Source organism: Condylura cristata, unplaced genomic scaffold (assembly GCF_000260355.1).
Source record: "Condylura cristata isolate star-nosed mole 26May11 unplaced genomic scaffold, ConCri1.0 scaffold00002, whole genome shotgun sequence".
NCBI classification, from domain to species: domain Eukaryota; kingdom Metazoa; phylum Chordata; class Mammalia; order Eulipotyphla; family Talpidae; genus Condylura; species Condylura cristata.
Window position 1 is genome coordinate 3669472 of NW_004567103.1, and position 13683 is coordinate 3683154.

At 41.9% G+C, this 13683-nt stretch overlaps 1 protein-coding gene across 3 annotated transcripts in view; it reads right to left on the reverse strand.

Moving 5' to 3' along the window:
- The window catches only part of PSMD1 (proteasome (prosome, macropain) 26S subunit, non-ATPase, 1), an 81126-nt gene extending 67828 nt beyond the window's left edge, over positions 1-13298 (reverse strand). For 2 of the 3 annotated variants that reach the window (XM_012726923.1, XM_004674206.1), the window contains exons 1-6: positions 13131-13298; positions 9229-9272; positions 8538-8611; positions 8142-8311; positions 4604-4809; positions 2561-2704 (exon numbers count right to left, since the gene is read on the reverse strand). In XM_012726923.1, coding sequence (XP_012582377.1) covers positions 2561-2704; positions 4604-4809; positions 8142-8311; positions 8538-8611; positions 9229-9272; positions 13131-13146 — 654 coding nt within the window. In that variant the 5' untranslated portion in view covers positions 13147-13298. The remainder of the gene's footprint in view (positions 1-2560; positions 2705-4603; positions 4810-8141; positions 8312-8537; positions 8612-9228; positions 9273-13130) is intronic. The other variant, XM_012726931.1, reaches the window with a different exon arrangement.
- Positions 13299-13683: the final 385 nt, after the last annotated feature.

Genomic DNA, 13683 nt, shown 5'->3' on the forward strand with positions numbered 1-13683 from the left:
CAATGAACAGTACAGGAAACCTGAAAACATAAGCTTAGGCAAACCAGGCAGATAATCTATTTAGTGTAACACACTATTTTTGATCTTGCATCGGGCAAAGTTTTCCTGAAAATGGTATTTGCCTTCTATAAGAAAATCTATACAATTTATACCCACCATTTCTAATATTGAATCTGATAACTAGCAGTATTTACAAATGGCTGATGAATGAATCTTAGCTTCTTTCAATCTTATCTATAAATTATACTTAAATACTCTTTAACTTGCATTCTCTGATTTGATATAAACTGTAGAAGCATTCACTCATTTAACAAACACCAGGACAGCAGGCAAATAAAATGAACAATCTGAAGCATTGCTCTGACTACTCGAATTATCTGCCATAAATTTTTTTTTATTTATTTGTGCATACAAACTGGGGTATAGGCCAGAGGCTCAGGGGTGGTGAGATGATTCAGCAGAGACAGAATGGGGAGCAGAACAGGAAGATCAACAAAGTACACTGCTGAGGGGAGCAGTGGGGAGGTCAGGAGAGGTCTGCCACACCATGTGGTCACCTCGGAGGCAGGCGGGAATCGAACTCATGCAGAAGTGGCTTAAGCTTCTTAGTGCAGTGCTTTAACCTGCCGCACCACCAGGGAGGGCCCCTATCTGATATAAATTTTAACAAAAATTTTTTTAAGGATTCAACTTAAATTTCCTTGTTCCCTTAAGTAGCAAATAAATCAACTTAAAAATAAACCAAAGTTATCATAAATTAAGAATAGGAAATAATGAAAACAAAACAAATGACCAGTGAGATGGGAATGGGAAATAAGGTAGAGCACATATCCATTCACTTAGTGACTACTGTAACATCAAAAAATTAGAACAAGAGTTTGGAAAACATTAGATGTAAGAAAATGTTAACCTGAAGGGCATGCATAGCTGATATTATTTGTCACCAAGGACTAAGGAACACTTTCACTGTTCTTTTTAAATCTTGAATCATGTCAATCAATATACTACCTGCTAAAAGAGTTGAAAAATGCAAAATAAAAGTTTAAAAAAATCAGGGGACAAGGAACAAAACAGTTGAATATCTACAAATAAAATTACCTCTGAAGAGTAAAACTGAAATATTGAGCAAGAGGGCAGAGATCTGTCTTTCATACAAACTTCAGAAAAAAACAATTAAAAACAACCACAAAAAATTATTTAGGAGTAAATTAAAAAGTAAAAATTTATATATAGAAAACTGAAAGGATGAATACACAAAAATGTTAAAATGACATAGGGTATATGTTATTTCTGAGCTTTTTTTTAATGTTTCAATTGCTATAAAGAGCATTTTGAAAGGATGTAATTATCATTTAAAAATATGTAAGATACAGGGCTCTCCCGGGTGGCGCAACAGGTGGGGACGCAGCTACTTCAGTGCAAGTTCAATCCCCAGCCCCGGAGGTGACCCACACAGCATGGTAGACCTCTCCTGGCCTGTCCACTGCTCCCCTCAGCAGTGGACTTTGTCAATCTGCCTGTTCTGTACCCCACTCTGTCTCTGGTGAATCCTCTCATCACCCCTGCACCTCTGGCTTGTACCCCAGTTCTGTATGGGTAAATAAATAAAATCTTAAAAACAAAAAAGTATACACACACACACACACACTCTTAAGATACAAAAACAGAACACATTGTAGTGAAAAAATAACAAAATGTGTGATATAATGAGAATGCTTTAGGCAGAATTTAAAAAATGCATGCAATGTAATTGCTACAAAGTAAAACTACACCCTCTCAGTCAATAAAACATAAGGAGCCAGTTGAAAAGGAGAAGGGGGCCAAACACATGGATGGGAAAAACATTTATGCACTGTCTTGGGAGAAAGTCTAAGGGAAAGGGGCACTTTACATCTTATGTATTTTTTTAACATGTGCAATAAACTGGGCCTCCCTGGTGGCTCAGGGTTAATCTTAGAGCTACCGAGCTCTCAGCAGCCACTAAATTGAGCGCCATCCCCAGCCAGGGAGGTGACTCACATAGCGCAGCTCCTGTCTACCGCTGCTCCCCACAGCTTGGTGTATGTCTCAGTCAATCCAACTGTTCTGCTCCCCACTCTGTCTCTGGGGAATCCTCTCACCCCCTGCACCTTTGGCCTGCACCTCAGTTCTTGTATGCATAAATAAATCTCTTAAAAAAAAAAGTACAATAAACATACACAAAAACCGGTAAAATAAACTGTTTTGACAACCAAAGACAATTTTTACACTTAAAATTCTTTTTAGAATGACATAAATACTATTTTTTTCTTTCCTTCTACCTGTTGTTTTCCAAATTCCAAAATTTCTTTTAGTGTTTACATTATTTTCACAGTGAAAAGTACATAGAAAGCATTGTGATAAAATAGCTTTTTAGTTCTAAGGTTCAGGTTTTTAATTAGTAAAAAGGAATATAAACTGTACCACCTAATATTCATAGGGTTGTGAAGATCCACTAAGATATATGTATGAAATCATAGTAATGTAACATAATAAAATGCCTAACACAACCCAAAAGTGCAGCATAAAAGAATATAATTACCTGACAAACATTGATGAAATCAGGTTTTTCCAAGTTCATGTAGATTTTAACTAGAACTCTTAGTACTTTATTCCGAAACTGTTTATTCTGCATTAATGACATACAGAGCTTGAGGCTATAAGCTAGCATTCCAGGGACATCATTCTGAAAAAAATAAAGATACATCATTATCTGGTAATTGAAGTATTATGTTTATTTAGAAGCTGAATTAATCTATATTCTTTAGTCATTCTAGGCAGGTAAAGATTTAAACCCCTAAAACTAAACTTAAAACGTTTAACCACTTTAGATTAATATGTCTAAAAAATTATGTATTCTCCTGTCTCGTTAAAAAAATGGCTTGAAAACAATTTAATATTTAGTGACCGGCCAGAGTCATCACCATATGACTACAGTACAGTATAACAGCGTGGTGCTCTTAGTCATTATATGAAGACATAACCAGCTGTCTGTATGTGGAGCAGCTGTTTTTCGATTATGTCTAGTGAAGTCTCTCTGCATCTAACTCTGCTATCAGATTCCTCCTTGACTTACTGCTGACACAAGTCAAACAGGAATACAAAGCTGGAGAACAGTCCTGCAACTCTGAGTGACTCAAGATATAAGTGTGTCAGCTCTGACTGTCCCTGAGGAAAATTTGATTCCTGACTATGTACGGTTTACTTTGGGGTTCTCCAAAGAAAGCTCAATATCTGAAATATCAATGTATAAAAGTCCTTAAAGATTGAAAAGCTGTATGTGGTATCTCTCAAAAAGTTGTAGCCCATCATGAATTAGGAAATCAACTTAATGTGACCAGCATTTTTAAAAAATACAATTTAAGAATATCAGCATTACACTGTTTTAAGAAACAGCACCCACTTTTACTACTTCTATCACAACTAGGTATGTTTCATCAAACTTCAGTTACATGCACATGCATTTGTGCCCTGGGTTGAAAGTTAAGATGTTCTTCTTCATTTCTTACTTTTTAAAACATGTATCACCCATTCGCCTTGTATCTTTGTGTGACTTATTCCCCACAATGGACTATTCTAGCTGGGCAAGAACTTTATTGGTCTCGTATGCCAATATGTCCTCAAGGCCGTAACACTGGCTGCCAGACAGAAGGCACTCAAAAAATATTGCTGAATGATTTAAAACAAATATTGTAATTTTATTCAAATAAAGCCAAAGAGAGGCTACCATATACAAAAAGGAAAAGGCATACAAAGGGCTAGTTTACCACAAGGGCTGTTCATTTACTCATTTAAAAAAAAATCTTGCTACTGTCGCTATATATATTGCTTTTGACAATGGGGAAACAGTGAAGAAGGAACAAAGTTTGTGTCCTCACAGAGGTTATTTGCTGTTGGGAAAGACAGCTAGTAACAGAATAAATTACTATAAACTCTATGAAAAAATACAGGACTCCAAGAGATTAACAAAAACGTGGACAGTAACTGCAACAGGGGCAGAAGAGGGTAAAGTTGGTGATGACTGATGGGTTGAACTTTGAATTCTGAACAGGAATAAAAGAGTAAATAAGTGAAAGAATATTTTTGGGAGAGGCAGTATGTTGGCCAGGAGGATGAGACTAGGTACACGTAGGAACTAGAACAAGGTCAAAAAGGTTGAAGGGCAGAATTAGCTCTAGGAGAGGGATAGATGGATCACGTGGCAAGCAGATCACTGTCCATGTAGCTCAGTTCTGCATCATTCTAGCCATTTTCTGGCTACTTACAATTGTCCTAATTATCACAAAAACTACCCAACCCAGAAAACCAGTTTACTGTTTTAGACAATTAAAGTAGTAGTTTATCATACAGGCATCTTAAAAAACTTCCCTGTGCAAGGGTTCAAAGGATAAATGTAGTAAAATAAAAGCAGAGATTCAATGAACACACAAAACATAGGCCAGGTTCATACATAAATACAAAAATAAAAACAAAACAACATTTGCCATGAGCACATCTTTTTAATACCCATAAGATTCTCAGTTTTAGTAATTCTCTTCGCTGATTCCCATCAATAACAGTTTCTGAAATCATATCATCTACCTACCGACTCCAGGATAGTCTTTTCAAAAACATCCAGTCTTCGGGTCTCCAGAGATATGCCAATAGCCTGCTTATACTTATGGTCATCGAGACAGCGCTGGAACATTTTATTCACAATGCCTTCCAATCTCTGGTCAATTGGTTTTTTTTCTCCTTCAGGCAAATCTGCATTTTCCACACACTGTTTGGTATAGTGATCAATGCATTTTGCTATGAAGAAAATAAAATCACCCTGTAAATTGGACTAAGCTAGTAGAAAGAACAATGTCTGTATTTATAATTGTAAAAATTTATATGGTAACTAAATAAAATTTCAAAATATTTAAAAGCTAGAAGTCACACATTTTTTTTAAAGAGTGAGATTTTTGTAGGTTTTTTTTTTTTTTTTTTCATACAGAACTAGGATACAGGTCAGAGGTGCATGGGTGGTGAGAGGATTCACCAGAGGCAGAGTGGGGAGCAGAATAGATGAATCAATGAAATACACTGCTGAGGGGAACAGAGGGTGAAGCAGGAGAAGTCTGCTGCACCCTGTGGGTCACCTCTGGAGCAGGGGATCGAACTTGCACTGAAGAGGCTGCGGCCAGCTTACAGTGCTACATCCTAACCTATTGTGCCACCAGGGAGGGCCAGTTACACGTTTATTAAAAACATTTAAATTGTGCTATTTTTTTTATCAAGATCATATTGCTAAACTAAGTTGTCTATTTGAGAGTTGGCTAGAAAATAGTTGCTGTTTCACTTTCAAAAAACACTTGATATTGAGAATATTTCAAAAAGGCCCAGTACAGCAATTACCACATACTAATAATTACACTTCTCTACATTAATGAAATTGTTAACACCTTGAGGGTTGGGACATTTCAACATTTGTAATAATGTTGAAATGTGCAAGAGGTTCTAAAGTTAACTCAAAAGATTTCCAAATCTCTTCCTGTCATTTGTAGCAGTATCCAACTTCTTAATGTGAGGGGAAAAACCTACTCACACTCCCCTTCCCACAGGAGCCTGAAAACTGATGCAAAGGTGTATGTCCACAATTTGGCTTTCACTATTCACAATGATTTGGATGAAATACTAGGCCCTCCCTGGTGGCGCAGCGGGTTAAAGCACTGCTCTAAGAAGCTTAAGCCACTTCTGCACGAGTTCGATCCCCACCTGCCCCGGAGGAGATCCACATGGCACGGCAGACCTCTCCTGGCCCGCCTGCTGCTCCCCTCAGCAGTGGACTTTGTTGATCTGCTTGTTCTGCGCCTCTCTCTGTCACTGGTGAATCCTCTCACCCTCCGCATCTCTGGCCTGTACCCCAGTTCTGCATAAATAAATAAACCTTAAAAAAAAAAAAATACTAAAGGATGCCAACAGCGTTTTTACTAAGAAATACCTAAACTGCTTACAACTTACAAAACTTAGCAGTCTCATTATTAAGAGTTTCAATAAAACTAAAAAAGTGGGGGCTCTCCCTGGTGGCGCAACAGGTTAAAGCACCACATTATGAAGCTCTCTGAGGCCACTGCAGCACAAGTTTAATCCCCCACCAGGGAGCTGATACCACAGGCATGGCAGACCTCTCCTGACTGCCCACTGCTCCCCTAGCAGTGTCATTTCAGTGGATCCACCTATTCTATACTTCCTACTCTGACTGGTGAATCCTCTCACTCCCTGCATCCCTCCCTTCCTCAACTCTCCCTCCCACTTCTGGCCTTCATCCCAGTCCTTCCATGCAAAAATTAAAAAACAAAAACAAAAAAAAAAAAAAAAAAAAAAAAAAAAAAAAAAAAAAAACAGGACTACAACAACTGGGGCGAGGGGATAGAGAGGGGGGATTTTACCTCGCAGGTTTCAAACTTGGCTTACATTATAGCTTAATACTAGCATTTAGTCTCACTTCTCACTGAAGTCTTATCAAAACTGGGAGGAAATTTACTAGTCTTGAATTTTCTGCAGATACTACATATAGGATCCCAGGTAGCCTTCCCCATATTGTTTTTAATATCCTCTCATGTATCTCATGTATCTCATGATACATGTATCTCATGAGAGGATACATTTTTTAAAAAATCTGTTCTAACAGTCCCTATAAAATTAGAAGCGTGGTATACATCTACAAAAAAGCAAAGTAAATTGGTCTACTGATCAGTAACCGCCTCTACTAATTACGATACATGGTGTTTAGGGACACATAACCACCTCACAGCCCTTGACGGGGACCAGCAGTCCTGTCCGAAAGCACTATTTGTAAAGTTGTAGCACTGCAGCACTTGCAGGTCACACTATTGGAAAAAATTATCAACATCCACCAAAAAATTCTTCAAATTAAACGAGAGCTAAGTGTCTTTAACTTCCCATTTCTAAGTGAAAACAGCAGAAGTACTCTGCTTTCATATGAAATGGTCTATTCTTTAAAACCATCTATTTTTTCCATAAGATTCACAGCTGAAAACTCCAATTCAATGAACTCCCAAGAGCAACAGTTACTTGCAGATTTCCATGAAAGCAAAAACTCAGAAGTGTAAATACATAATCCTCCTTAGGACTTCAGGGATCTTTAAAAAGTACTCCAGTGGAACACCTTATATAGCATTTCCCAATTTCTTAAAGAGAATACCAACTTTCTCCTTTGAGGATTCAGATGAGTAATATAAATCTCTTCTTAATCAGCAACCAAAAAAAATACATACTCTACACTCTTTACAGAGAACACACACCTTTGAGCTCTCTGCACCTATCATCTAAGACTTGATTTCATAAAAACATGTCTGATGGGTATGCAGTCTTCCCCTCTATTAGAGCAGGAGTTTTCAAACAATTTTAAACCGACAAAATTTTCTTCTAAAAAATCTTAAGAGTTGGTTCAAAATACAAGTTAGAGAATCCAAAGCACTGCCTATGTGCTACCACCTCACTTCAAAGATAAATGAGAAAACAATGGTTACTAATGGAAAGAATATATTTTGGAATAAGCCTGACCATCCTATCTAATAGCCATGCATCACTCTCATCTCAAATGCAAGTTTTCTCATTTGTGATAGAGTTAGCTCCTTCCTTACCAGGAGGCCTGTGTACAAACCATGGTATGAAGAAAACAACGTATGACGAACAGATATAGCACCTCGCACAATGGGTACACTCAGTAATTATTTCTCACATGCAAACCAACTGTATATTGCTATCCCTTAATTTCTATAAGTCACAATATCTAATTTTTTTTCATGAAACAACATGCCTGTTGGACTAGAGATAACCATAATTACATAGAAAACTCCTTCTGAATAATCTCTTTGATTCATTCTTAAAACATTTTGTGAGATGCCTTCATCATTACTATTGTTACTGTTCCCTATGACAAAAAAAAGATAGTAAAGCGTGAAATTGGAAACTAGATCTAAAAACAGCCTGCATGAATTATGTAGAAATTATAAACTTCTAATTAAAATGAGATTTGGCAACATGACAAGGTAACTCAGAAAAAAAAATGTTATATGCACTATAGCAACAAAGAAGTCAACAAGATACAGGCTCGTCAGATGGAAGATAATTACCTATAATAGTCTCCACATATTCAGAGTTATCATTGACATTGAAGAGGTCCCCTGCTCCAAGTGCATAATTCAGAGACTCCTCAAAAGCCCCCAAATGATAAAATACTTTAGATGCCACTAGGGCTGCAAACTGCCGACTCCGGAAACCTTCATCTTCATACAAAACTTCTCTGAAAGATAACAGGAAGTTTAGGCTTAGTTCAATCTGGTTTTCCTTAAAAACTCCAAATCTAAATGTTAGTAATTTAGTAATAAAGCCGTAATTATTAACAGCAAATTTATAAATGAACTAGTTAGCCACAAGACCTACTACACCCACAAATAATTAAAGTTGATCTGTCTTATTACAATTAAAATTAATCTAGTTTACTTTAATTTATAGAAAAGAGTTCTTACATTTTGTCTACAGACTCAGAAATTTCTGCCCAGAAGTCATTGACAACTGCATTCAATTTGTGTAGTGCAAATTCCTGTGGAAAAGAAAACCAAAATTTGGTATTGAGACAGACCCACCACTGTATTCATCTAAAAAGTTTCCAACAAATCAAAGGTAAAATTTTGTCCAATTTTCTAGAATTTTAAATCTATGGTGAAAAACTTTTACTGACATATACTTTCTCTTGGGTTTATAGTTCCCTTTCTGTTTTCATTAACAAAACAGCAGAGTAGTCATATATCATTCTTATCAAGAAAGTATTTTTCTTCTTTGAATAAATAAAACTAAATCCAGGATAAATTCAGGTGTCTAAAGCCAACTTAAGTATATTTCAAATTTTTGTCATATCAGAATAATTTAAAATTATGTGACAATGAAGAAATAATCTTTTGTGCTTTCTCATGATTAAAAAATTGTGGGGGGGGGGCTTCAGGTGCGATCACATTGAGGTTTATTTGCCTTGGCTTTGTTAAGCTCTAGGGAAAATCAACTACTGCTGCTAAAATATGTCCACCAGGGCAAAACTTCAATACCTGGGTATAGTCTTGATAAAAAGGCTACTTCAAATGCTGGAAGATATACAGATATCAATAAATTTAAGAGCTGCTCAGTATTCATATTAAGTTTAGTTAACTTTTCTTCAATTCATACCTTAAGCTGTGGTTCTTCTTCATCCAGAAGAGAAATAATTCCAGCTATAAGATAAATGATATAATTATAAGATATATGCCAAGACAGGAACTATTGCTTAGTCAAAAATATGGAAAACATTAACAGTATTTTTGAGGGGTGACTTCACTAAAGGATGATTATTTTTCTTAAAAAAAAAAAAGTAAAATCCAACATTTAGAAGTTGAAGAATTAACTGTTTTAGTGAACCCTCATGATACCACACATACCACGTTATCTGCCTAGATCAATGCTTTTCTAAGTGGGTTCCCTGGACCAATAACAGAATTAGCACTATCTGGGAACTTGTTGGAAACGCAAATTCATGGCCCCAACCCAGGAGGCCCCTAGGGCAATTCTGGCCCCTTAACTAGTCCACTGACTCAGAAATCATGGGGATAGAACAAGTAATGAGGCTGCAACCTCTTGTTGTGATACTGGTGCCTGTTATATTTAAGAATCATTGGCCTAACTTACTGACCAACCCACACACTATTTTAGAATAAAATTTTTCACACGCAAGAAACCAAGAGTTACATAACTATTTACCAAAAAGGAAATAGTCATCAGCTCAACAGGGCAACATATTTCAACTATTCCAGAATGCCTATTATTAACATCTCCCTCACATCCCAAGTAACTGATAAGATTTTGCGAAATGATGAGCAATTTCACTTGCTCTGTCTCCATTTACCCACAGAGCATTCCTTGCCTTGAGGCACTGGATTAGTGAAAACAACTGTCCTCTCCAAAAGACTGCACCTTGAAATACAGTCCCATGTCTTGGGTAGTAGTAGAAAAAAGATAGGGGAAATCACCACCCCACAGGCCATAAAGGGAAGCAAACTGGCTCTCATGTTTTCCATTAGGTCTTTATTCTGGAACATTGAGTTAAAACACATTTAATTAAAAAGTGTCAAGGTAAATTTACTTAGGAGATGTAGGCACTCCTATTGATAGTGTGGAGTGCTAAATAGCTTCAGCAATCTTCAGAGAACCAGATAGGAAAGGACACAAAATTTAGCAAACAAAACTCCATGTTAGCGTTAGCTAGGGTATACTATTCTAAAAGTATAAAAAAGAACTTCATGGTACTTTAGGTTGGTATGACGAGAGAGAGAGAATATTCTCTAGGGTGGTGTGACGAGTCCTTTACAGTATTGTGTGTGTTGGTGTGGCCACACAGTGGCCTGCTAACTACTGGCGTGGGATACTAGATAGGCAAGAACACTTTAACTGTGGAACAGCTGAACTCTTCATCAAAAGATACAAATGCTGCCCATTCCTATTGTCATTCAATGATGTGTTGTTTGAAGCGCTTTAGCTTTAGCTTTACCAAGCGAGGTGCTCGGATTCCTCATTGGTTTTACTTATGACTTACTTCCTACACAGTGGTCCCAGTTGGAAATACCACCTTTGTCCATGCAACACAACTAAACCAAGTACTCTGAATCCCATACACTAGTATATCCCATCTTAGAAACAAAACAGATCTCTCTTATGAGCTGGAGTCAGGAATGGAAAAGGTTTAAAAAAATCTCTTATGCTGTAATAGGAAGTCCACCGATAATACCTAAACCTGTTGCATCAATTTATTGCAGTATTTGAGATTTATTTATACATGTATAAATATAAATATACATGTAATTACTTATTACAAATTTAAGTATAAGTATTTAAGAAAAAAGGCTTAAACGTTGAAAATGGTTGCCTTGGATGAGGAAGGAGTGGGACACGCCGCGGGAGGAAGGAGTGAGAGAGCCCGTGCTATGTCAGAAAAGCCCTACTCCATTTCCCCTCTCCCTCATCAGCGCCTGCTCTCAGGCGCGTTCCCAGTCAGAACCTCTTGAAAAAGTTAGGGCACACTGACCTCTTGGTAACCATTGTGCTCTTAGAGCCTAGCACGAGCCTGGCCAGCAAGTGAACCATAAACCGACGAATCCACACCGGGACCATGATGCTGGCTGGTTAGCACCTAAAACAGATTCTGAACTAACATGAGCCAAAGGGCAGGGAACAAGGTGGCTGAAGGCTTGAAACAGAAACTGGTAGCTGCGCAGTAACAAATTATGGGGACAAACACCGTCATCACCACCATCACAGGCTCGTGCAGGGCAGACACCGAGATGGCCATTCCTGCCAACCTCAAAGGTGTCAGTTCTACTCTATCGCCACCAAGCCCTTTCTCATTTCCACTTAAAACACTCTAAGGTCTCATTTATGGACTTGATTACTTGACTGTTTTCGTGGCTAAGACACTTTTGAACTTCTGCCATCTGCTTGGCTATGTTCTAAGAACTAGGAAAAGTTTCTCCCTCAAACTCCTACCAGAGAAAAGAAGTCAAGCAAGTAAATAAACAGTTATAGGACTGTGAGGAGACTGTGAGGGCGGGCAAGAGCGTTGCTTTTTTTTTTTTTTAAGATTCTTTATGCCGCCATAGCGCAGTAAGCAGCCCCACACTCTCATAATCTGAAGATTTATTCATGCACACAGAGCTGGGGTACATGCCAGAGGTGCAGGGGTGAGAAGATCTCCCCAGAGACAGAGTGGGGAGCAGAACAGGCAGATGGACGAAGTACACTGCTGGGGGGGAGCAGCGGGCGGGTCAGGAGAGGTCTGCCGGCCCTGTGGGTCACCAGTCTAAGCAGACACCTGCAGGGCGCGAGCCCCGAGGTAAGGCGAAGGGAAAGCGGCCAGAGCTCTTCGGCTCTCCCAACACAGGCACGCGCTGGCCAGAGGAGGGTTTGAGAAGCAAAGCTCTAGGAGAAGCAGAAGCACGGGCGTGGGGACAGCAGAGCGGCCGCGGCTTTCCAGCAGCCCCAGAAGAGGGACCCAGCTGGGCCAGGCGGGCAGGGACCCAGCGCGGGGCCCGGGCTATCTCCTGGGGGCTCTGCACCGCCACTCTCCTGCCGTGCGCTTCACCCAGCCCAGCCATCGGCCGAAGCCCGGCCCAGGCGCGGGCCACAGCGGCCTGGCGCCGGCGTCGCGGCGTGGCCACCCCCTTCCCCGCGCCGGTTCAGAGGCGGGTTCTGGGCCCCGGTGAGCTGCAGTCTCCCGACCCGGCTTGCTGCCCACAAGATGCCAGTGGGAGGGACACGGGCAGGGAGGGTGTGCAGCCAAGGGGGACGCACCAAGGCGGGGAAATAACAGGAAATAACCTGGGGGGTCGGGGCCGTCCCCGAAAGCCGACTTCTACAGCTGGTCCCATGTCCAAGGTCCCGACACGAATCTACTGAAGTCGCAGCTCAGCGCTGGACACCTGCCCGCACCCCCACGAGTTCTGAGTGCGCCCTCAGCCTCAGTTAATTCTCAGGACAAAACGGACTTCGGGGCGCTGTCTCTGAACCCCAAAATTGCCCGGGTGCTTCCACCGAGTACCCTCGCTCAGACTCAGAAACGACCCGCTGCAAGTGTCCCGCCAGAAGCCCCCGGAGGACGGTGCTGGGCCGGGCTGCGGGCGACAGGTCGCAGTTAAGGGGCGCGCCCGTCGGACGGCCCCGGGAATCAGGGCACCTCAACTTCCTCCGCCGAAGGACTGGGATGGGGGGGCTCCACACGACCGGCTTTGGGAGAGAAGGAGGGAAGGAACCCTTCGGGGTCCCGGGAGGGCGCAGGAAGCCGGCACGGGGGTGTGGCTGGGAGGGAAGCGAGGCCCGCGAGCCGGCGCGCTCCCCCTCGGGCGGGGGCAGTGGCCAGAAGCCCGGCCGGACCCCCAGCCCCGAACTCGAACCCCGACTGGGACCCGGGCTCAGAGGTGCGGGCGGGGTACGCGCGGCCGCGCAGGCCGGCGCTCCGCCGGGAGGTGCCCAGTCACCGGCCCTGACTCAGCTAAAAGCCGGCGCGGCTGCTCCTCCCAGTCGGCGCCGGCGCCCGCCGCACTCACCGGCTGAGGTGATCATGGCTGCGCCCCGCACTCGCTCGCTTGTCCCCCGGCCGCGCAGTGTATCTGTCAGCGCAAGTCCACTCGCTCCGCCGCGCCTCCTCGCTCCCGGGTGCGCTGCTCAGTCAGTCGCCTGCACAGGCCGCCGGCTCGCGTCTCGCCCAGGACCCCTCCCGCCTCGGGGCTGCCCGCCGCCCCGCCTGCCTCCCGCGCGAACTTTCTCTCGGGCTTCCTGACGCCGCCGCCGTCCCGGCCCGCTCGAAAGAGCGTATGAAGAACGTCATTACTTTCTCTAGCTCTTCCGAAGTCAGAGTTTCCGCGGAGGTGGGGACAATCGTCCGCACCCTGGGTCAGGCTTTTGAATGGCCACCTCTAGGGAAAGGACCCCACGGTCCCCCGCCAATGCTGAGAAAAAAGGTATTAAGGGGAGGTGCACGCTTTGCGCGCAGCGCCACCTGCTGTCTAGGCTGTCTCACTGCAGACTCTGCCGGACATACTTCTCCAACCCCGGGCAAACCTTTGGGGGAAGTAGGGGTCGGGGGAAAAAAGCGTTTTC